Source organism: Phragmites australis, chromosome 6, assembly GCF_958298935.1.
Source record: "Phragmites australis chromosome 6, lpPhrAust1.1, whole genome shotgun sequence".
Lineage (NCBI taxonomy): Eukaryota > Viridiplantae > Streptophyta > Magnoliopsida > Poales > Poaceae > Phragmites > Phragmites australis.
Genome location: NC_084926.1, coordinates 13,391,234 through 13,414,134, shown reverse-complemented (window position 1 = coordinate 13,414,134; position 22,901 = coordinate 13,391,234). Strand labels below are relative to the sequence as shown.

The 22,901-nt window shown below is 43.4% G+C and overlaps 1 protein-coding gene across 1 annotated transcript; it reads right to left on the bottom strand.

Annotated features, from left to right (window-relative positions):
- Positions 1-11,948: 11,948 nt before the first annotated feature.
- On the bottom strand, positions 11,949-16,471 carry LOC133920475 (AP2-like ethylene-responsive transcription factor BBM). Its single transcript, XM_062365091.1, has 9 exons — positions 16,038-16,471; positions 15,330-15,921; positions 14,606-14,688; positions 14,444-14,452; positions 14,261-14,349; positions 13,921-13,994; positions 13,782-13,832; positions 13,510-13,586; positions 11,949-13,051 (listed from the first exon to the last, which is right to left on the bottom strand). Exons 1-9 carry the CDS (start codon positions 16,270-16,272, stop codon positions 12,282-12,284), a joined length of 1,980 nt encoding a protein of 659 aa, XP_062221075.1. The 5' UTR covers positions 16,273-16,471; the 3' UTR covers positions 11,949-12,281.
- Positions 16,472-22,901: the final 6,430 nt, after the last annotated feature.

The window sequence follows — 22,901 nt, the reverse complement described above, 5'->3', positions numbered from 1 at the left end:
ATGCGAACTGACTTGGATGACTCAGTACCAAGTCTATCTCTAAGGTTGAGACCTCCTTGATGATGATACGTCTGCAGAGAAAATTACTTGTAAGTCCAAGCTCTACACATTGGTAAACGACAAACTCTATTGAAAGGGGAGTAACATAATCTTGATGAAGTGCATCATGTAGGAAGAGTGCAAGAAAATATTGCTCGATATCCATGAAGGCATGTGTGGTAATCACGTGTCTTACCACACCTTAGTCGGAAAAGCTTCTCGCTAAGGATTTTATTGGCTGACTACCCTCCAAGATGCTATCAAGCTGGTCAAAAAGTGCGAGAGCTGCCAATTTTTTGGAAGGAAGACTACTCGACCAGCCCAAGCTCTGCAAACAATTTCTCTTTCTTGGCCTTTCTTTGTTTGGAGCTTGGATATCCTAGGACCATTCCCGGCGGCCCATGGTGATTATAAATTCCTATTCGTGGCTATCGACACGTTCATTAAATGGATCGAGGCCAAACTCGTGGGAGAGATAACTGCAGAAGTGGCTAAGAAGTTCATGAGGAGCATAATTACTCGATTCGGTATTCTGCATCAAATAATTATGAATAATGGTTGCCAGTTCAGAAGCGGGACCTTCACTGCGTTCTGCGAAGAATTTAGCATTAAAATGTGTTTTGCCTCAGTAGCTCACCCTCAAAGTAGCGGTAAGATTGAGTCAGCCAATGGTATAGTCTTGTAGGGTATCAAAACTCGGATCCTCGATAGGCTAAAGGCTTACTCAAAACGCTGGGTAAAAGAACCTCTCTCGGTACTATGGGTCGTTCATACTTTAACTAATAGGGCCATTGGTGAGACTCCGTTCTTCTTAGTTTATGGAGCAGAGGTAGTGCTCCTGACTGAGTTGCAGTTCGGATCGCCGCGAGTGGAAAGTTACTCGGAGGAGGGGCAAGAGAAGTTACGAGCGGACGACATCAATTTACTCGAGGAGTATCCAATCGAGCATCTATTCGAGCAGCTAAGTATCAGCAAGTGTTGGTAGATATCGCAGTCAGAAATCCAGCCTAGGAAACTCACTGCAGGGGATCTTGTCCTGTGAAAGGTGCAGAAATAGGCTTGACGCCATACGGGTTATCACCTAAATGGGAAGGACCCTACATAGTAGTCGAAGTTACTCGACCAGGATTGTTACAATTATTTACTCCAAACGGTGAGATACTCGAGCACTCGTAGAACATCGATCAACTCTGACAGTTTCATTCATAGAAAAGGGAAAATATAGGTAGGTCAATTATATTTGACTTGACTACACACTTTTTGTTTTTCTTCTAACTTGCGTGGCTAGTGCAAAGTTGATGGAAAGGATCTGCCTAGCTCTTACAAACAGTGCATGTTCTACTTCCCCTTGAATGAGTCGAGGGATCTTCTATACTCATCCCTCGGACTGCAGCTGATTGCGTCGGGGACTTGGCACCGGCTAACATAAGGACCAGTGAGAGTGGCCAAGGCGAAGACCCTGCTGGAGCTGCTGGCCGATGCAGACATTGTCGAGTAGTTTTTCTTGGGATGTGAAGATTATCTGGTGGTTGTTGACGGAGAAAGTGGCTGCATTATCTCTACCACCGGAGGTTTAGGGGCTTCGTCACCGAAGACCTCCTTGGTGACCTAGTCGATGATCTCATCAAGATCACCACCATCTTCATCTCCCTCCTGCACGACTCATGTCGCCGGTTCTTGTGTCAATTATTCCGTGGCATCAGTGTCAAGGAGGCGTCGGAGGTGGCGGGTGAGGGGTCAGTGACCTCCGACAAACATTTTGCACTCTCTCTTCTTAGGCCTCCTGATTGATTCTTTCTTGTCGGAAGAAATAATGATGACTCCCAGAGGAACATGTTGAGAGGCCTTGGGGTGAGAAATCATATCTCTTCACTTTCTGGACCGAGCTTGGGAGACGACAGTGGACTGGAGAAAAGGAGGCCATCATGTTCTCTGTTTCTAGTTTTACACTAGTCTTTTCATTATTATTACGGTCTTCTCGAGTGTTCACTCAAGGGCTGCACATCTAATGACTTGTTTAGTTAAGTTTTAGATATCAATAGATATTTGATTAATAAGTCTTAAAGGTGGTCCACACGCCTATGGATCAAGATGGCATCTACTCGTGTTAACTCTATTTCATCGATAAGGACATAGTGGCAATAGCATGCTAGATAGGACAAATATAAGCAATGTTTAATGGCAATCATCAGACAAAGGCATACCAAAAAGCTTACTGATCGACTAAGGAGAAAGTTTCAGTGATATCCATTTACAAGAACGCCATTTGAAATTCCCCTCAAGAATTTTTATGGTCCTATAAGCATTGTCGTGGTAAGAAACTTCTAGCATGTCATAATTGTCCCGGTTGTAAGCTGAGTTCACTCAGCGGCAGCTGCGAATTTGACCAGGGTTGGTAACTTTGGGTACTGATAGTACAACTTTGGAGGTCATGCTCAGCATAATTGATCTTTCTTTCACCCAAGGAACAACCTCCCATTCTAGTGGCTCCCAAATATCATTGCTGAACGTGTGGAGGGAGACTAGCTCAATGCACTGTGCTCGGCTGGATTATCAATTTCTTAGCCAACCTTAAAAAAAACGCACAAGATTCGACCAAGAGCAGTCGAGAACCATTCAGATCAGGTTGCCAGATCTCGAACTCGGGCATCGATTGTTCCAATGTCGCCATAACTCTTGTTGGATCCTCTGAAGCCACTCCATCCAGAAAATCCGAAATACGCCACCAAAACCTACCACTAGAGATCTGAAACCACCATGGTGGTCCATTGATAAGATAAACGTGCACTTCCTTCGTCATCAAAAGATGAAAGCACGACATCCTTGCCACAATGATGGTGAATAATTTCCCATCATTGCGCACTAGAAACCCCTCTAGGTTCACCTAGAACGCATCATAGGAAAGTGATGGGAGATCACAGAACCATCCGATCACTAGATTAATTACCCTACCTTTGATCTAATGCCCTCACTCGATGACGATCAAGAGCCCGTTCGAGGCTGCAATCATCTCCCAGCTATCGCTGACTAAACCCCAGAGACAAAGATCAAAAAACTGCTTCACTTCCCAGGCGATGGACCTCCACCAAGCCACCCTCGTGCATGAACGGTCCTTTTAGGATCCAGGGTGCAAATTCCGTCGTCCTACACACTTCACGCCATGAGGTGTAGACACAATGGAAGAAGACAAAATCTTCTAGATGTCGTAGCTTGTTGGAGATAATGTCAAGCAGCCCTAAGGGCAAAGTCACCGAATCGGGGGTTTCCGCCATGAGATCCAAAGAGAAAGGTGAAGTTTTTTAATAGAATGCAAACAATGGTGGATGAGTTCAAAGGGTGAAACTGCAGAGGGAGCAATGAGGATAAGACAATGGAGCTCTCCCCTTAGATAATTAAGTAAGTCTTGCCTCAAGGTGAGATTTGGAAATCATTTCCGCTTCGGATGAAAATTGTGGCACTTTGATTTACGTGAAAGACAGGATGATAGCAACATGTGAATCACTGCACGCCCATATGTATTCTGCAAGCATTAAATGCTCCTATACCCATTGTTTCAAACTTCAAAAGGTTTTTTAACCCTACTCAGAGACGAATGTCGAGATGTCAATATTTTGAACCTTATCGAGTCTCGACTGCGGATAACAGTAGGGCGCTCGACCCAAAAGTGTTTCCACTCGATACTCGATATAGAGCATCCTCATGTTTGATTCTTTCGACTGCGATTTTGATTTACCTTACTCAACCAAGCTTGGACTTGGCGATATTCGAGTGGGCGCTTCCAGAAATTTTCCCTGCTGAATAGAGTTAGGGGGTTACTGTCGAATATCTAACTATGGGGTATATACGCACAAGGAGTATACTCCCTCTTTCCTAATTTACAAGGCGCATAAACCATGTCTCTGAGGCCAAGGCACTTGAGTTAAAATGACGGAGCTCCTGCGTCCATCGTTGCATGGTCTCACACGACGCTGCATGTGGCTCTTCGTTCCCCGAACCCTCACGACAGCTATGCTTCGCGCTCCTGCGTCCACTCGCTCTCGCGCTCATGCATTCCTGCTTCCATTTTAGCACCCGCAGTCCCGCGTTCCTGCAGCTGGAGGGTGTTGTACGGGTGCAAATTCAGCATGCAGGTGTGCGACTCGTACGCACGCAATGTGGTCGTGTCTAGGAAGTTTGGGATGGGGATGAGCCCATAGGCTCATTCGTATTCTCTGATGCTCGGTTAAAAGATGAAAAATTTCACAAAATCATGATCCATCCGGTTAGAAATCATCACTCGAGATGAGAGTGGATGCGCGCCCGTGCACCCGTGCGGCCATGTGTATCTCCCGCGCTCTCGCTTGCATGCCGCGCTTCTGCTATCACGCCCACCGGCACTCCCAAGTCCATCTCGCGCGGCCGGCAAAAAATTGCACATGCAAGAAAGACCAAATTCTCCATGAGCTTAGAATTTGAGTTTTGCCGCCCAGAAATTGTGCTTCTTCACTTCTTTTCTTAGCTAAGAAACAAATTTGAGAGTTCCCGCCCAGAATTTGCAAGGCAATTTGCGCCAAAATCATGGCTATGTCTTCCTATACATAGCTCTGGCATATCTTCTCCATAAGCATCTTCACTTCTTTTCTCTCCTCTTCCATTAGAATTATTTGAGTATAGCAAATTTTGACCTCAACCAGCCAATCAATTGGGAGTAGATTGAAGATTTTGATGGACTTGTTATTGATTTCAACTACGATCTTGAGTGGGATGAAGGTATACATCATGTTCTTATTTCTATTTTTTGGTTTTGTCTTGTGCTCAAGGTATACATGGTGTAGGAGATGGAGTTGACAATCATGGAGGAGGAGATGAAGGTGACAATCGTGGTGGAGGAGATGGACCCGAGGAACAAGAAGTTGTTGGCGATCAGGGAGAAGAAGATGGTGTCGAGGAATAAGAAGTTGTTGGAGATCAGGGAGAAGGAGATGGTGCTGGCGTACACGGCACGCTCGGTTTCGCCGGTCGCGGGCACACCAGATTTGGACTCTCTGGTCGCGGTCACACTGGGTTCCGTGTCTCAGGCGAAGGCAACGCCGGGCTAGGGCGCTCTGACTGTGGTCACACCGGGTTCAGGGTACCAGGCGAAGGCACTGCCTGGCGTGGCACGGAACGCTCGGCCTCATCGGTCGCAGGCGCACTCGACTTGGACTCGAGGTCCGCGATGAGAGGTCCGTCCCAACCATTATCGAGGGAGACATCGAGGTGTGAATCGAGGACGCAAAATTGGGTGTGGTCAAGGGAGGTGTCGAAGGAGTCGTCCGTGGCAAAGTTGAGGTGGTTCCCCATAGGGCCATCCTGGCCACCGTCAAACGAGTCATCCATGGTGACATCCAGGTGAACGAGGGAGGAAACAAGGCTTTGGTAGCGTGGAAACGATGAAACGAGTAAGTTTATACAAGCTGTTGGCTGCATTCCAATGGTTAGCATGCAACCATGCAGCAACAACATTGATTACAAGCACTTTGATTAATGAAAAATGGTTGTATTATGTGCCTAAACCTTAATACGACCTCTAATTTGGGAAGATGTTGAAAAATTTATACGCCCTGTAAATTGGGAAGGAGGGAGTACCATATACGAACGAGGTATAGCGTGTGTATACTTAACAACTCCGAATATTATGAAACCGAAATATGCGGTACCTAATACTCCCGGAGCCTAGAAGGCATATATTACAAAGGCTTTGATTGCTTATCCAACTCGAGAAGACTACTATCCATAGAAGATTTATCTACTTCGGCGACAAGAAGGACTCCCTATAGACTACGGATGGATAGGAGGTGGTACATCACCCCTATATAAAGCGGGGACCCAAATCCCCAAGGAGAGTCTTTTTTTCGGCTACTCGAAGCAAGCATTAGGACCTTGGCATAGGAGGAACTCGGTGGCTTAAGACCTAGGTTAGATTAGATCCGATCTAATTCTTGTAATAGGTTAGCCACATTGCATATACTCGGGTTAATGTGTGTGTGTGTGTGTGTGTGTGTGTGTGTGTGTGTGTATAATCATTCATACAGGATGTAGGGTACACTACTATAAAACAGATCATAAGTAGCGCCTCATCACTGTCGGTTCGAGCGTAACTGGTACTGTTGACGTATCAGTGCCGGTTGGAATTAGAACCGGCACTGATAGTAACTATCAGTGCCATTTGAAATTAGAACTGACACTGATGCCTTGTGTTATATTTATATCCAGCACTTTGCTCTCCTCGTTTGCTCCATTCAGCCTAACACCACTTGTCCTCCTCGATCGCCGCCTCCTCCCCATCCGCAGCCTCCTCGTCGTGCGTTGGCTCATCGCCTCCTCGTCTTCGTCCTCGTCACGCGCCGACCACTGCCTCCTCATCCTTGTCGTGTGTCGGCCCGCCGCTGGCTCCTCCTCCTCGTCGCCCGCCGACCGTCGCCTCCTCCTCGTCCTCGTCGTGCGCCGATCGCCGCCTCCTCCTCGTCCTTATCGTGCGCTGACCGCCGCCTCCTCCTCGTCTTCGTCGTGCGCCGACCACTGCCTCCTCCTCGTTGTCATCATACGTTGACCGCTGCCTCCTCGTCCTCGTCGTGCGCCGACCGCCACCTCCTCGTCCTCGTCGTGTATCAGTCGCCGTCGCCTCCTTGTCCTCATTGCGCGGTGGCCCACCGCCGCGGCCTTGTCACCTCCTTGACGTCCCATGGCGAGCAACATCAGGAGTGGAGGTGGAGGTCGTAGATCTAGGCAGCATGGAGATGGCCGCTCCATCCTATCGAGCCGCCCGGGTCTAGGTGACCACCCTCGTACTCCTGGCCTCCAGATCCTCAACGGCGTATCCCCTTCCTACCCAGAAGTGTCACAAAACATTTGGGTTAGTTCTCAAATTCAAGTTAGCAAATTGTAGTTAGCAATTTTAGTTAGCCAATTCAGATCCTAAAATTAGATATGTATTTTAGTTTAAAATATGTTAGTTTATTATTAGATGTGTATGTTATGATATTAGATGTGTATCGCTATATTGGTGTTTTAGATGTTACCATCACTTCCTAATGAGTAACTAGTTTGTTACTTCCTTGTTCTGTAATTGATGACTTGATATAATTACGAGATTATCTACATGTGCCAATTGATATGGCATTGGCGTTTTTTTTCTCTGAGCATGTAGACGTATCTGTGATTTGACTAAGTTACATCTGCATGCTCAGAGATGAAAATCCCTTTGCCCTCGTACTTTCGGCCTCCAGATCCTCAACGACGTATCCCCTTCTTACCCGGAAGGGTCACGAAACACCTGGGTTAGTTCTCAAATTTAAGTTAGCAAATTGTAGTTAGTAATTTTAGTTAGCCAATTTAGGTCTGAAATTAGATATGTATTTTTGTTCAAAATATGTTGGCTTGTTATTAGATATGTATGTCATGATATTAGATGTGTATCGCTATATCGGTGTTTTAGATGTTAACATCACTTCCCAGTGAGTAACTAGTTTGTTACTTCCTTGTTCTGCAATTGATGACTTGACATAATTGTGAGATTATCCACATGTGCCGATTGATATGGTATTGACATTTTTTTTTTCTCTGAGTATGTAGATGCACATGTGACTTGTCTAAGGTATATCTGCATGCTCAGAGATGAAAATCCCTTTGCTATAAATTATAAGAAGGTCAGTTAATATTGCAATTTGCAGTTAACAAATTTAGAAACTAACATACCGATTGATGTATATGGCTACATGACATTATTGCAGACCTTGGTGGCACACCATCTGTGGTGACAACCATATTGGCTGATAACAATAAAATGAAGATTACTATCTCTTTTGGATTGCTTTTTCTAAAGAAGGATATATTATTTTAACAACATCAAGCTCCGAAACAGACCAAAGACCTATGGCTGAAAGATCTGCAGTTCATGCGCTTCTACAATCGGTTAACCTGCAACTTGGATACATGTTTCCGGAATACAACTATTTCAAATTGAAAGCGCTTGAATAGAATGAGGATGTGCTTGCAATGACTCATAGGCTCTCACGGTTACATGCATCTGAAATAGTTGGTGACATGAACTTGTAGTTTGTAGCTAGTATTATTTCAATAATATTAAAATTTTCCTCTATATTGTTTCTCTTTGTCTATAGGATTTTTACTGGAACACTTGGATGCGGATGGATCGTAACTTGACTTCAATCTTACATCTTCTTACCCAATAGTGGGGGTACATATTACCTGATCCTCAATGTAGGAAGGTCTGAGAAGGAAAGTACCACTCAAATCTTAAGTTTCAATGTGGTAGTAACAGTTTCTTTATTTACGGAAGTCCAATGGAACTTCCATTTGAAGCAACAGCTAGTGCCCTCATTTATGCACTGAATCATTTTGATGTAATATTTGGAGTTAAAATTTTAGATATCAACTATGCATATAATGGTATTTGCTGTAATCTTAGAAATGCATGTAGTTTGAATTAATGTATTAAGGGTTTATCGTGACTTAAACATTAGAAGAATGGATGCATGTGCATGTGATGCACTTTGGATTGTGTAATTTTTTTGACTACTGAGATCCATCAGTGTCGTTTCTATTTAAAACCGACACTGATAATCAGTATCAGTGCCGGTTCCTAACAGCGAATCGGCACTGATAGTGATTTTTAGTGCCAGTTCCGTACCCGACACTTATAGTCACTGACTATTAGTGCCGAGTAATTAGTGTTGGTTCAAAACTCGCCACTGATGGTGATTTTGAATCGACACTGATGAGGTATTCTGTAGTAGTGGCATTACTCCAACCGGAGGCCCGAACCTGTATACATCGCATGCGCCTAGCTTCATGTTCAATTTTTGATTCACGAAGGTAACCCAGTTATTTTTTGGACACATTTTTAGGAACAAATTCTTGACACCAAGCCAGCGAGGAACGAAGATTTTTCATGTTCACACAAAGCTTGGCTTGAAGGTGGGTTTTGCATTACCTGGGCCTCTGCAAGGAACCAAACACCACCAAAATGCACCCGGGGAGCCTGGCTAAGGGCTACACACCCTACCAAACACACCCTATATGAATCCACCGAGCCAGGTTGCTCCCATGAGGGCAACTAATCAGACCCAACGGGTGTGATTGACTGCTCGCATAGATCTTGCTCATATGGACCATACATGCAGGCTGAGTGGAGCCATATTTGTTATCAAGAAGAGTGTTTGATTGGCTGTACCTATCTTGATAGGCTAAGCTAAGTTTCTGTTTTATTGACTAAATATGAGGCCACATAAGAGGATGCAAGAGTTGAGATTGTGATTGTTTGCTTGCATGAAGGTGATTTTGTGACACTAATAAATACACCCGCTTGCATGATCATGCATCCGCTGGGCCAGGCTACGGATGTACATTTGCATCCACCAGGTCAAATTGCTCTTGTACAAGCAACAAGTCAGACCCTTAGTGAACCACCGGTGATTGTTCTGCTCGAGACCGTCTTCTGTTCTGCATACAAGAGTCAGTGATGCATTCTAAATGATAGCTCTATAGCCAGGAAATTTCAGCTTTTGCCACTCTTAAGAGTGTCTCTCATCCAATTATTACTCTTCTGATTGCTCTTCAACATTTGTCACTTGGTCCTCACGATAATTTAGGATTTGTCATTTTCACCACTTAACTGAGGGTAACGAGGTTATTTTGTCATTCCTTCTCCTTCTTCCTCTCTTCTCCATCCCTGAACTACTCCTTGCTACCGACGCTATGCATGGCCACCTCTTTCTTCTCACGGTTGCCACCATGGCAGGCGATCTTAGCGACGATGTACCACTCATTGGTGGGCTCGAGCGGGCTAGAGAGGAGGGCAAAGTCCATGATGGGCTGCGGCTAGGGTAGTTCCAGCGACAGTGACAGTAGCCTCAGTGTGACGAATGAACCTTCGCTCTTTGGCTGGATCTCTCCTCCCCTTTCCCCGTTGGTACCCCATGCCATGGGCCCTCCTACTCTATGTTCTCCACCTCTTGCTCGCTCATCCTCCATCGATGATGGCTGCCTCCGTTGTGGATCTCCACCCTCACACCGCGCTAGATCCCCACCGGCTGACCACCTGAGTGACATCGCCTTACCCTCTTGGCCTCCACCACCCCCACCCAATTCTAGTGGCCACCGCTAACCACTAGCCCACCACAAGCCACACACGAGTACAGGTGTGGGTAACCCATCGGGTACCCATTACCCGCATGAGTATAGGGAAATATTGCACTCGTGAACAGGTATTGGTATTGTAACGAGCGTGTTTTTTTTTTTTGACACGGGTATGGATACAGAGTGGCATTACCTGGCGGGTCCAGATCCATTGTCATCCCTACTTTTGCCGCACCACAGTATCAGGTGGTGCTCGCTACCGTTATTGTACTAAGGTTATTTCAGAACGTAAAATGCTAAATCACACTCGAGTTATCTAGCCTCCTCCGTCTCTCGATTTCTTTGTTGCCCAGTTTTACATCCCGATTAGCACTCAGATGAGTCCTTTCCAACTCTAGTGAGGGCTCCAGTGAGTCTCTGACATGATTAGGATTAGGGATTTAGGGTTTTGGCAAGAATAAGGTAACATGCCAATCATGAAAGGGGAAGGATTGCTGGTTGGGTCGGATAGGACAAGATGACAAGAGCCCTGCTTCGTCGAGTTAGCACGATGGCAAGCGACGGCTGTGGATATGATGGTGAGAGTCGCTTGAGATGGGAGGAGAAGGATGAGGCGGAGGCGTCGAGGATGAGCTCGCTGGTTGGAAAGGATAGGGAGAAGGAAGAAAAGCTGGAGGTAGAAGAATTAGGTCGAGATGGAACGGTCACAAAAATCGAGTGAGCATAGCTCCTGAAACACTTGACCTCTTTGTAACGGACCCTTTCCAAAGCGTCAGGAATTAGGGCTATGTTAACTATTTTTATAGTATTGTTTACTGTTATAGAGTTAGATTCATGAGGTACGTACATTATTATTACATATACAATATTAATATTATAGATACAATATACGTAAGAGATTGCTAAAGTGTAAGTTAGTAGAAAGTAATAAGAGGTTGCAAAGGTCACATGCATGGATCCACGCATAAGCCATGCGTCGTAAAAGACTTCATTGTCAGTGTGACCCGTTCATAGGTAGGTGATGGGTCAAATGGCAGTGAATAGTTGATGGAAGGCGCCACCAATACTATTGCGCATGGGGTATGCGTTGGCGTCCGTACTTAGGATATGGCGTGGTTTGGAGCTTGGACATGCTTTAGATACTACAGTTTTCAGTGTTGAGGTTTAAATTAAAAGTACTATAACGTATGATGAGTTTAATTAGGACTCCTCCTATTTAGAAATAATTAATGTATTTTTTGAGCTCAGTCTTGAATTTGGATTCTAATAAGGTTTTTACAAATTATAAAATATATCATTTATAGTTACAAAATCTATATATATAGTGTCAAATTATTTTAAATTGTGAGCTAGTTTGATAATTTTTATACACTAGATTTTTTATAGTTTAATTAAATATTTATTAAAATATAAAAACGTTTGATTTTTTTTAAAATACGCTTTTTGTTTATGAACGGAGCATGGTAAAGTTCAGCTAGCTCCCCTCTCTGCAATGCGTGGCGGCAGGAAGTCCTGACACGCTGCTGAAAAGTTGGTCCGCTTGATTTCTTTTCTTCCTTGCATTGACTCCGGCTTAATTTCTTATTATAATACTTGCATGGAGTACATGTATGCTTAGCACCCGATCAAATTGTCTATGTTCTCTGTTCTGGCGCCTTCTCTCACATCAACACTGGAGTTGTTCTTAGCAAAATTCTCCTATCCGTTTATCCTTCAGTGCATGCATGCATGCCTGAACTGATCATCAAGAGCAACATGAGTAATAATATATTCTTTAGCAGTAACATAAAACTTGATCACAAAAGAATATGATGAAGTTATTCTCATAGCACGATGATGATCACTGTGTCCTCTGAAGATTACCTTGCAGACCTTCCGAAACTACCCAAAACTAACAGCAAGTCAGGATAACTTACAACACTAACTTTACTTACCCTGACCTGCAATTACCAGCTTCCAGAAGGCAGCACCTTACGTACGTGCATCGTGGGTTAATTATGCTGAACCAGAACTTGAGTACGTTGAAACACAACGATGATGATCAAATACTATAACCTAAACTTGATCGCCTAGCTAGCTAATCCCCCTACCACTAGCTACTAGTTTTCTGCCCTCTTCATCGATCACCCCATGCCATTGAAAGGGGAGCTCCAGTTTTTTGAGTATCCGTTCGCCCTCGCGATGCTCACCGTGGATCCCGAGCCCTGCGAGAACTGGTACCCGCTCCTCGCCGCGGCGTATGGGTCGCCGGCGCTCGCCACCATGGTGTCGTACCCGATGAGCTTCCCCTCCTCGTCCCCGTAGCTGCAGGTGCTCCCTTGGTTGGCCGTGCTGCTGTGCCCCTGGTCGGCAACGACGGTGCTCGACGGTATCATGAAGGAGTTGCCACCGAGGCCCTGGTACCCGCTGGGGCCGCCTCCGTTGTAGGCCGTCGAGCTCGACGACACCTGGAAGAAGTTGTGGGCGGCGCTGCCGAGGTGCAGCTGCTGGAGGTCCTGCAGGCTCTGCGCGGTTGCCGCGACTGCGGCGTCCTGCTCGGGCTTGCACCACCCGCGGGAGGGCTGGCCATACGGGTAGTGCACGGAGAGCGGCGACGGCTGCTGGAACGCGATGGTCGGCCAGCCGTGGTGGTACGAGGCGTAGCCGCCCATCCCGACGTCGGCCAGCTGGGAGATCACGCCGCCGTCCATGTCGGCCCGCCAGATGGTTGCGCCGGCCTCCGTGTGCTCGACGGCGTCCTTCAGGCGCCTGGCCGCTCCGCCGACGGGCAGCGTGCTGCTCTCGAGGATGCTCTTGACGTTGTAGCGGCTCATGTCGAAGTTGGTGACGGCGTTGAGCCCGCGGAACTTGATCGCGGCGATGTCGTAGGCCTCCGCCGCCTCCTCCTCGGTGCCTACGTACGAGGGAATGTGCACCATTAGGATGCATGATTAGGGTTGCTTCCCGATGCATATGGCCTACCTATATGTTGCATATTGCATGCATGCATGCAGGGTGCAAACTGTGTGATTCAAAGCACTAGGGTTTTCTACTCGACCCTTTGACTCCATGCCCCGATTTTCTCAGACAACTTTGAGACAAAAACTTGGAAAGGTACATTTGGGACATAGTTAATGCAGTGATCACTATTTTATGCCCCCACAGGGCAACATATAGAATATCTATTCTTCAGGTCTACGAGACGAAGATTTCAAGAAATTTGACTAAACAAGTACAGGTCGATGACTTAGATCTTGGGGATATAACACTATGCATAGTCATTTATTGGTTTTAAGGATCTCCATCAAGCGAGCAATTTGGTTTGATGGGTCATATAGGTAGCTCTGTTCAAAAACAGAAAAGGTAGCTTACTGAATGTGCCCAAGTAGAGATCCTTGTTTCCTGCAACTCTCCCTATCCTTGCTTGCCATCTCCCATGCTGATGGTGTCTGAACGATGAAATATTGATTTCAATTTGAATATAAGAAGGTCTAAACAAGATTGTACAAAATCACTTGTAAATTAAATTCATTTGGGGATATATTGAATACATGTAAAAAACATGGACAATTTTAAGCATGCACATGCCGTCATATATTGCCTACTACTTTACATTATATGGAAAATATATGCTATTGAATTACCTAGTTACTCCTCGATACTTCGATGCCCCACGAGAAAATCCACTGCTATTTCTGCATGTATAGGATCATATTACTATTAGCCGAATCATCCAAGTGTGTGACACGTTGAGATATGAAATGGGCATCAAATACTACGTACCTTCTTAGATAAGCAATGTACTCCTGCCTAGTCATATGTTTCATTTCCTCTAGCTCTTTTTCATAGTTACTTATCTGCAAAAAAAAATGGTGAAACAGAATTAAGAAATGCATCCAAGAAGCGTGCACATTAATAATAAATATGAGATATTAAAGGAAAATATAGAATAAAAACAATGCTTCGTTAGAAGCATTCACAGAATGTATACAAATTTTTGCATACTGGGAAATTTGTTGTTGTTGTTGTATAATAAATAAACATAAGATATTAAAAGAAAATATAGAATAAAACAATGCTTCGTTAGAAGCATTCACAGGAAACTATAGAATTTTTTGCATACTGGGAAATTTGTTGTTGTTGTAGTGCCCCAATACTTGAGAGCTGCCAAATCATAAGCCCTTGCTGCCTTGTCCTCCTTGTCATAACCACCTAAGTGTTCATGAATACAATTGCAAGGTGCAATCACTAAAATAGGAAGATCGATACAATGAAAATGCAAGGGCGAGCTCAGGTGAATGCATACCAAGATAAACTGCACATTTTCGAAGTCATTCCCGTAGGCAATACGTGAAGGCGCCAGAGTGTTAATGGAACAGAAGACACAATGCTTATTAGTAGTTTAAGGTGTATATATTTTGTTGTGCCATGGAGGAGAGAAGTGCATATATGGATCCATATTCATTACCTTGCCTACCCTTGCGACTCTGCCCTTCTCTTCTACAGCTATTATCCCAGAGGTGAGCCTCGTAACGCCCAGTCCATCTATGTCTGCTCAAACCAAAATTAAGAACACAATAAGCCCAACAAAAATAAACTCAGATACATATATAGTACATTCAAATCCCATTTCTTGCTAACACCATTTATAGGTTTATATATTGATTACTAATATATATAGCTTTCGATATTTATTTGTGGACGGAATAAACTAGAGTAACAATAATAATCATGCCATAGGAGAACAACCATTTCAGTTGTTAGCCGGTTCATGGTTAGTCAATGGACTGTATATACATTACTTCTCAATCACCTCTAAGTGGTAAATGGCATATATAACAGTCAACAGTCATGATCAGCATACGAAAACTTCGATATTATATTGCATCCACTTTCTTATTAAATGGATCATATCCTTTTAAATAAATTGATCACCTTATTTTCCGACTATCATATACATGAACTACTAGAGCAAAAGCAAAATAGCATAGCCGCTACCTCGAAAGATTGCATTATTAATATTTGCTAGCTAGTATAGATCTGTCGATAGTTCATGTTCTCGATAGATTGATCGCGCTCAACAAGGCCGTCATTATTATTTCCTAACTAAATCTAGAGTACTAGACCAATTTGAAATGAACCAAGAACATCAACAATATGCATTGAAGAAACAAACTAATCAATGTTCTAACCTTGTTACACCTCGATATATAGAGGTCCTTTGCCCAAACGTGTCGATGGACTTCCTCTGGACGGCTTCTATCGCGCCACCGGGCGAATCCATGGCGCCGGTCGCCCGCTTGTTCTCCGACGACGTGCTCTCCGAGGCCCCTCCACTGGCGCTGCCCCCGGCCACAACCATCGGCAGGTGAGAGCCCGTGCTCATCGAGAGTGCCAAGCTCTGCGAGCTCCCAGCCGCCACCGTGTTGTTCCTTCCCAGCGAGTCAGAGCAGCCAAAGCTGCTCGCGCTCGCGTCGGTGCTCATCTCTTCAGGCTGCGGCTGATGCGGAGGTGGCGGCGGCGGCTGGGGCATCTGGTTGTTCCGGAGCCAGGTCTTGATCATGGAAAGCTCCATGGTGTTACTCCCGCTGGCCATCGGGACTCCGGAGAGCAGGTAGCCGCCGGATTGATCTTGCTCGGAGACGAACGAGTTTCCGCCGAGGAAGTCCTCTAGCTTGGGCTCGCTCTCTTCCACGGTCCTCTTGCCGCCGCCGCCGCCGCCGCTCGACCCGACGAGCATCGAGAGCTCCGAGGCACCACCGTTGTAGTCTAGACCCCTCCAATCTGCACTCACATCAAATATCAAACAACACCGAAAAGGATCATGGAATAGTGTGCACCATACGATACAAAAACTAGTAAGAGATCATCAGGCGATAAACGGGCTGCAGCCACCTCACCTTGGGTTTCTTGAGGGCCCCTGTTGAAGGCCTCCATGATGCCGTAAGAAGCGTGATCGTCCCGTAGGCCCGGCACGCCGAGATGCCCATCGGAGGTTGGCTGCGTAGGCAGGCCATAGAAGTCGCTGGCACCGGAGATGTCGATGGCGGTGCCGGTAGGCGAACTATCCTGATTAGGCTGCGGGGTTTCCTGGCCGGAGAGCGAGAAGCCCAGCCAGTTGTTTGCAGAAGCCATCTAGGGAGGCCGGTAGAACAGTGAGGGTCGGTTTGTTCTGATCAGAGCAGTGACAGCATTGGCGAGGGGAAGAAGATGTAAGGTGGAACTTGGAAGCTGATAGGGGGGAGGTATAGCTTTCCAGGGGCAGCACTACATTGTGGGTCAATGTGAACTGTGAAGAGGCCAGGAAGAGGCCAGAAAAAAAAAATACTGACCACCTGAGAGGAGTTTAAAGTGTTATAGAAGGTCTATATTTATAAGAGCAGAGTAGTTCAGTTTTTTTTTTTTTTTTTTTGCTCCTTAACTAAAAGCAGTTGAAGGAAAAAATACATATAAGATATTGTCAAGAAAAAAATAACAAAAATGTTATTACACTCAACTACTCAAGTAAATAAAATGTAGTGAAGTTTCAGAGCACATGTAGATTATTCGAGTACGATTTGCTTCAGCCAACGATTGCAATAGAATGTCAAAGTTGCATATTAGGCAATTGGTTTCTTCTTAAGCATAACTCCCATTTTTTTATCATTATGGATACATATTCAACTTCAAAGAATTAAAAAAAAAAGATCAGGCAGCTAATAGGCAAAGTGTAGCGAACCGAAAGGTTAACCGGTGGCTCTTGATCTGGCCAGCTCTAGTTGCTCGTAGCATGCATTCTAGAGAGCTTTCACATCTATACTCAGCGAACCGAAAGGTTAACCGGTGGCCCTTGATTTGGCCAGCTCTAGTTGCTCGTAGCATGCATTCCAGAGAGTTTTCACATCTATACTCCTATATAATCCACCAATTACAGCTGCTCAACTGTCTTCCTCTTATTTTCTTCTCCTATATAATCCACCAATTACAGCTGCTCAACTGTCTTACTCTTATTTTCTTCTTCTTCTTCGTCTGCTTAACTATCTTGCCCTTATCACGGTGCTCATGACCCATCTAACAAATCAAACATGAATAACAAGATGAGCGAGCGCTTCGGGTTTAGAAAAATTTGAATGAATTTGACATGAATTTGAATCATAACCAAGAATTTGATGTGAATTTAGATGAACATGCTATGGACTCAAGTTTGCGACACTAGACATTTACCAATTGCAAATGATTTGACTCTAATTGCAACAAATTGATCGAATTTGAGAGAAATTTGAGCCAATTTCATGAAATTTGCACAAGATCAAACTATGGCTTGCACAAAATTGAGAAATTAGCAGAATTGAGTGCTCACCACGAGGGATTTGAGGAGATGCTGGTGATGAGGGTGGAGGCACGACGGCGGTTCTTGCAGCGGTGATAGCTAGGGCACGGCGGAGAAGTTACTGGGCGTTGGCGCGGGGACCTTGGTCTACGGTGGAGTGGCGATGCGTTGGGAGGTGGACGGTGGCGCGACAAGCGGTGACATGGAGTGGCGAGGTATCGAGTGGTGGCGCAGCCTCTCGGCGAATTGGTGGAGGACACGGACGGCGACGCGAGTTCAAGATAGAGAGAGGAGAGGTCGGTAGAGATGAAATGTTATATGACAGGTGGGTCCCAACGAATTTGCAAGCACTGGAAGGTCCGGTGATGCTAAGATTGAGCACTGAACAGATTGTCCCAGAGAGGTTTCTGAGCCGAAACAAACTTTGCACATCGGATAATCCGTTCATTTACCCTCTGTACACTGAACCTTTTGTTGAGGAAATTCCAATTCTTAACATCGGAAGGTCCGATGATGAAAAATTTGAACTCGCCGGACAATTTCTCAGATCTTCTGATTTTGCTGCCACTAACTGAATACAAGAAGATCCGGTGATGAACACACAGCACACACTAGACCTTTTTCCCGGGATTTTGCAGAGCTGACAGAACAGAATGGCGGATGGTCCGTTGAGAATAAAGAAAGGAACACCGGACCATCCGATGAGAAGAAAAACTCTCCGGTGAACTAAAATCTCTCACTGAGTCCAAAATTCAAATAACTACACAACAAAAACACATGTTTGGACTAGTTTGAGTGAAGCCCTTACCCTCTCAAACACTCATTTTCAAATATTTGCCCAAAGATGCTATACCATACATAGTTTTTGCAACAGGCAATAAGAACCAATAAAGATAGGAGGAAGAAAACTCCAAGTAAATATATGAGCCATATTGCCTATCAATTCAAAGATTATGACTTGAAATCTGCTACAAACATCTATTTAATCACATTTATAGAGGTGTATGCCACTTTAAAAGCGAACAATAACCTCAAAGGGTGATATTCTCCTTTATTATCTCTCTACCATCAACGCACATGCAATACATAACTAGTGCATTAAAGTAAACATGAGTGCAAGCTATATGACATGTGAATGCATGACATAAATAAATCTATTTTGTCATATTAATTCTCTTCTCAAGCTTCCTCATGGTGAACCCTACAACATGCCTTGTGTGAAACTAGAGGGTCATCAACTCAAGCAAATCCCATATTCATCACTATCTTGAAAAGGTTAGGCAAGCACCTACTATAAATGCATCTATATGACAAGGCATCACATGACTTTTGAAGCATCTATCACGTTCAACTCACTTCATAATCTACAAAATGTAGCTTCATATAGAGGTTTTTGTAAAGATGTCCGCCAATTAATCTTTCGACCTTTCACTACTAAGAGAAATATCATTTTTAGCCACATGATCTCTAAGGAAGTGATGACGGATATCAATATGCTTTATGCGAGAGTGTTGAACGAGATTATTTGCAAGTCTTACGGCACTCTCGTTATCACAAAGGAGTAGAATCTTCTCTACATGAACACCAAAGTCTAACAAGATTTGCTTCATTATAGTATTTAAGCATAACATGCTCCAATGGATATGTATTCGGCTTTCACAGTGGAGAAGGCTGCAGAGTTTTGCTTCTTAGAACACCAAGAAACTAGGGACCATCCTAGCAAGTGGCACCCGCCCGAAGTACTCTTACGATCAACACGACATCCGGTAAAGTCTGAATCCGAGTAACCCAAGAGTAGGAAACTAGCATCTTTAGGATACCACAAGCCTATGCTAGGTGTATGCTTTAGGTATCTAAAGATTCTCTTAACCGCGCTAAGATGTGAATCCTTGAGATTAACTTGAAAATGAGCGCACATACATACACTAAACATAATATCGGGCCTAGATGCAGTAAGGTAAAGAGGTGACCCGATCATAGAGCATCTTTTGGTCAACCGGTTTACCCATTTCATCCATGTCCAGATGTCCACTAGTTTGAAGTTTTTATTGGCTTGCTATCATCCATCTTGAACTTCTTGAGAATATTTTTTATATACTTCTCTTGATGGATGAATGTCTCTTCCTTCAATTTCTTGATTTGAAATCCGAGAAAATAGTTGAGCTCATCAATAATCGACATCTCGAACTCTCTAGATATTATGTCACCAAATTCTTTACAAAACTCTTTATTAGTTGAACCAAATATTATATCATCAACATAGATTTGACATAAGAAAAGTTCATTGTCGATTATCTTTGTGAACATACTAAGCTCTTGGGGCTTACTTGAGTACATAAAGCACCTTGTGCAACCTATAAAAATGATTATAATATCTAGGATCTTCGAAACCTAAGGATTGTTCAACATAAATGATTTCATTAATGAAGTCATTTAAAGATACACTCTTCACATCCATTTGATAAAATTTAATATTATGATATGAAGAAAATACAAGAATGATACGGATGGCTTCAAGCCTTGTCACGGGAGCAAATATTTCACTAAAATTCAAACTTCAACTTGTGCAAATCCTTGCGTGACAAGTCTTGTCTTGTTGCGTACTACCACACCATGTTTATCTTACTTGTTGCGGAAGACCCACTTGGTTTCAATCACATTCTTGTCTTGAGACATCTCTTTTAGAATCTATAATTCATTGTGGATGAAGTTTTTGAGTTCTTATTCCATAGCATTCACCCAATCCAAACCCTTAAGAGCCTCATCTACATGCGTGAGCTCCAAACAAGAGACAAACAAGTAATATTCACAAAATAAAGCATGTTGATGAGAGCGTGCTCTTTTTCCCCTAGATGGACTCTTAATGATCAACTCAATTGAGTGATCTTTGGAAATATGTGTTTGCTTCACTTGTGGTTCTTGAGGTGGTCAAATATCTTGAGCTTGAGCTTGAGCTTCATCTTGAGATATATGAACATCTTATGATGGAAGTGGCTGATCATCATTCTCATCATCTTGATCAACTTGAGGTGCCATGGAAGTGTGGAATTGGAGTAGAAGGCGCATCTTCATCCTCCTCCTTTGGCTTGATGCCCTCAATTTTCATATTCTTCATCACATCTCTCAAGGGTTCACCACCTATATCATTAGATGAAACACCTTCTCCTTGAGAGCCATTGGATTCATCAAACTCCACATCACATGTTTTCTTAACAAAACCGTTAATATTGTTGAATACTCGATATGCTTTGGAGTTAGATGCATAACCAACAAAAAAAAATATCACAATGATGCTCAAACTTCCCTAAGCGCTCTCGTTTCTTGAAGATAAAGCACTTACACATGAACATCCGGAAGTAAGAGATATTGGGTTTTCTCCCAATGAGAAGCTTGTATGATGCCTTCTTCAAGAGTCAGTGGAGGTATACTCGATTGGATGTATTACACACCGTGTTGATTGCTTTCGCCCAAAACTTCTCTAACGTACCATACTCATCCAACATAGCTCTTGCTAGCGTGATCAAAGTCTTGTTCTTCCTCTCCACCACACCATTTTGTTAGAAGGTGTAGGTTGATGAGAACTCATGCTTGATGCCTATCATCACAAAATTCTTCAACTTGTGTGTTTTTTGAACTCAGTTCCATTGTTACTCTGGATCTTCACAAGCATGGCCTCAAACTCATTTTGAGCGCTTTTCGTGAACTTCTTGAAGATCCCAACGGTTTTGCTTTTGTCATATAAAAAGAAAGTTCACGTGTATCTGGTATAATCATCAACAATGACAAGGTAATATAGATTACTAGCAAGACTCTTGTAGGTAGATGGTCCGAAGAGGTCCATGTGTAGAAGTTCTAGAGGTCTTGATGTAGACGTCATGTACTTGTATGGATGAGAGCTTGCAACTTGCTTCCCCATTTGGCAAGCACTACACAACTTGTCATTCTTGAATACCACATCCTTTAAACCAACCACCATTCCATTCTTAAACACATTCTTGAGTTGGCTCGTTATAATGTGTGCAAATTGACGATGCTAAAGCCAACCCATTGAAATCTTGCTGAAGAGGCATGTTGTCAAGCTAGCTTCATTAGAGAAAAAATTCTCAAGATAGATATGCCTATGTCTAAAACATTTAAAGATTAAATCATTATGCTTCTTGCTAGTTATGACAACATCAACATCATTAAATAAGCATGTGAAGCCTAAATCACATATTTGACCTACGGAAAATAAATTAAAATTAAGAGACTCTACTAAAACAATATTGGAGATAGAAAGATCATTGAAGATTGTCACCTTACCCAAACCTACCACATTTACCTTAGAATTATCACCAAAAGTAACTTTGTCATGATCACCCACTTCACCTTCTAGTGAAGTGAATATCTTTACATCACTAGTAATATGTTCTGTACATCCACTATCAAACATCCAATGCTTGCTACCGGCTTTGTAGTTCATCTACACATAAGAGATCAAGCTTGTTGTTTAGGTACACAAACAAGTTTGGTATCTTTGATGTGAGACACAAGAGCTTTAGGCACCCAAAGTTGACATAAGAGTTCCAATGAATTTAGCCATAACTTTTTCATTTCTAAGCTTATATAATAGGAAATTATTATCATTGAAAGTTGACTTATATTTAGAAGGCAAAGTAAGTAGAGGTTTGACACGAATTGAACACTCCCTTGTGTGGTGACCAATGACTTCACAATATTGGCAATATGAACCAACTTCCTTGATGAAGCAACTCTTGATTTTCAGTGACTTAGTGATCTTCTCCACTAGGTTGGGGAAGCACCCATGACACTCTTGTTGTAGTACATTGAATTTTTCATTAGAATTTCCTTATGCTTGTACTCCCCTTAATCAATCGGGTTACACACAAATTGAGACTTGCAATCTCATCTTTGAACTCTTGCTCCCTTGCATGGTTAGTCTTAAAAAAAATATAGTATCACATTAAAAGAGGAGTAAGGTATGTCAAGAAGATCATCACAAGAAGTAAATGCATTGACTTTAACAATATCAATAGTAGGCAATTCATTAATGTTAGGATCAATGGTATCATAAGCTAGCTCAAATTCTTGATATTTACATTTTAAGTCTACATGTTAAAGTTTTAGTTTCTTGCTGCTCTCTTCAAGACACTTTCTAGATGCAACTACTTTATCATATTTTTAATCATATTGTTGTATTTATCAAGTAACTCATCACGACTAGAACTAAGCTTAGCATTAATATTTTTAAGAGACTTGATTTTAGCTTTTTACTTCTTGATGATAGAAGCATAGTCATTCATAAGCTTAAATATATCATTAGGGGAAAGACCATCATTATCACTATCACTATCATCTTCCTCAATACTCACCTTGTTATCTTTTGCCATGAGATACATAGGCGGTGGAGAAATTGGTAGATCATTGGTGATGGCGAGGCCCGCAAAGTTGTTGT

Bases quoted from the DNA above. Each gene is read 5' to 3' on its own strand.
- LOC133920475 (XM_062365091.1), bottom strand. From the start codon at position 16,272: ATGGCTTCTGCAAACAACTGGCTGGGCTTCTCGCTCTCCGGCCAGGAA. The intron at 13,995-14,260 runs GTATGCAAAAAA...TTTTTTTTGCAG, and splicing joins CAACAACAACAAATTTCCCA to ATAAGTAACTATGAAAAAGA. The intron at 13,833-13,920 runs GTACGTAGTATT...CTATACATGCAG, and splicing joins TACATTGCTTATCTAAGAAG to AAATAGCAGTGGATTTTCTC.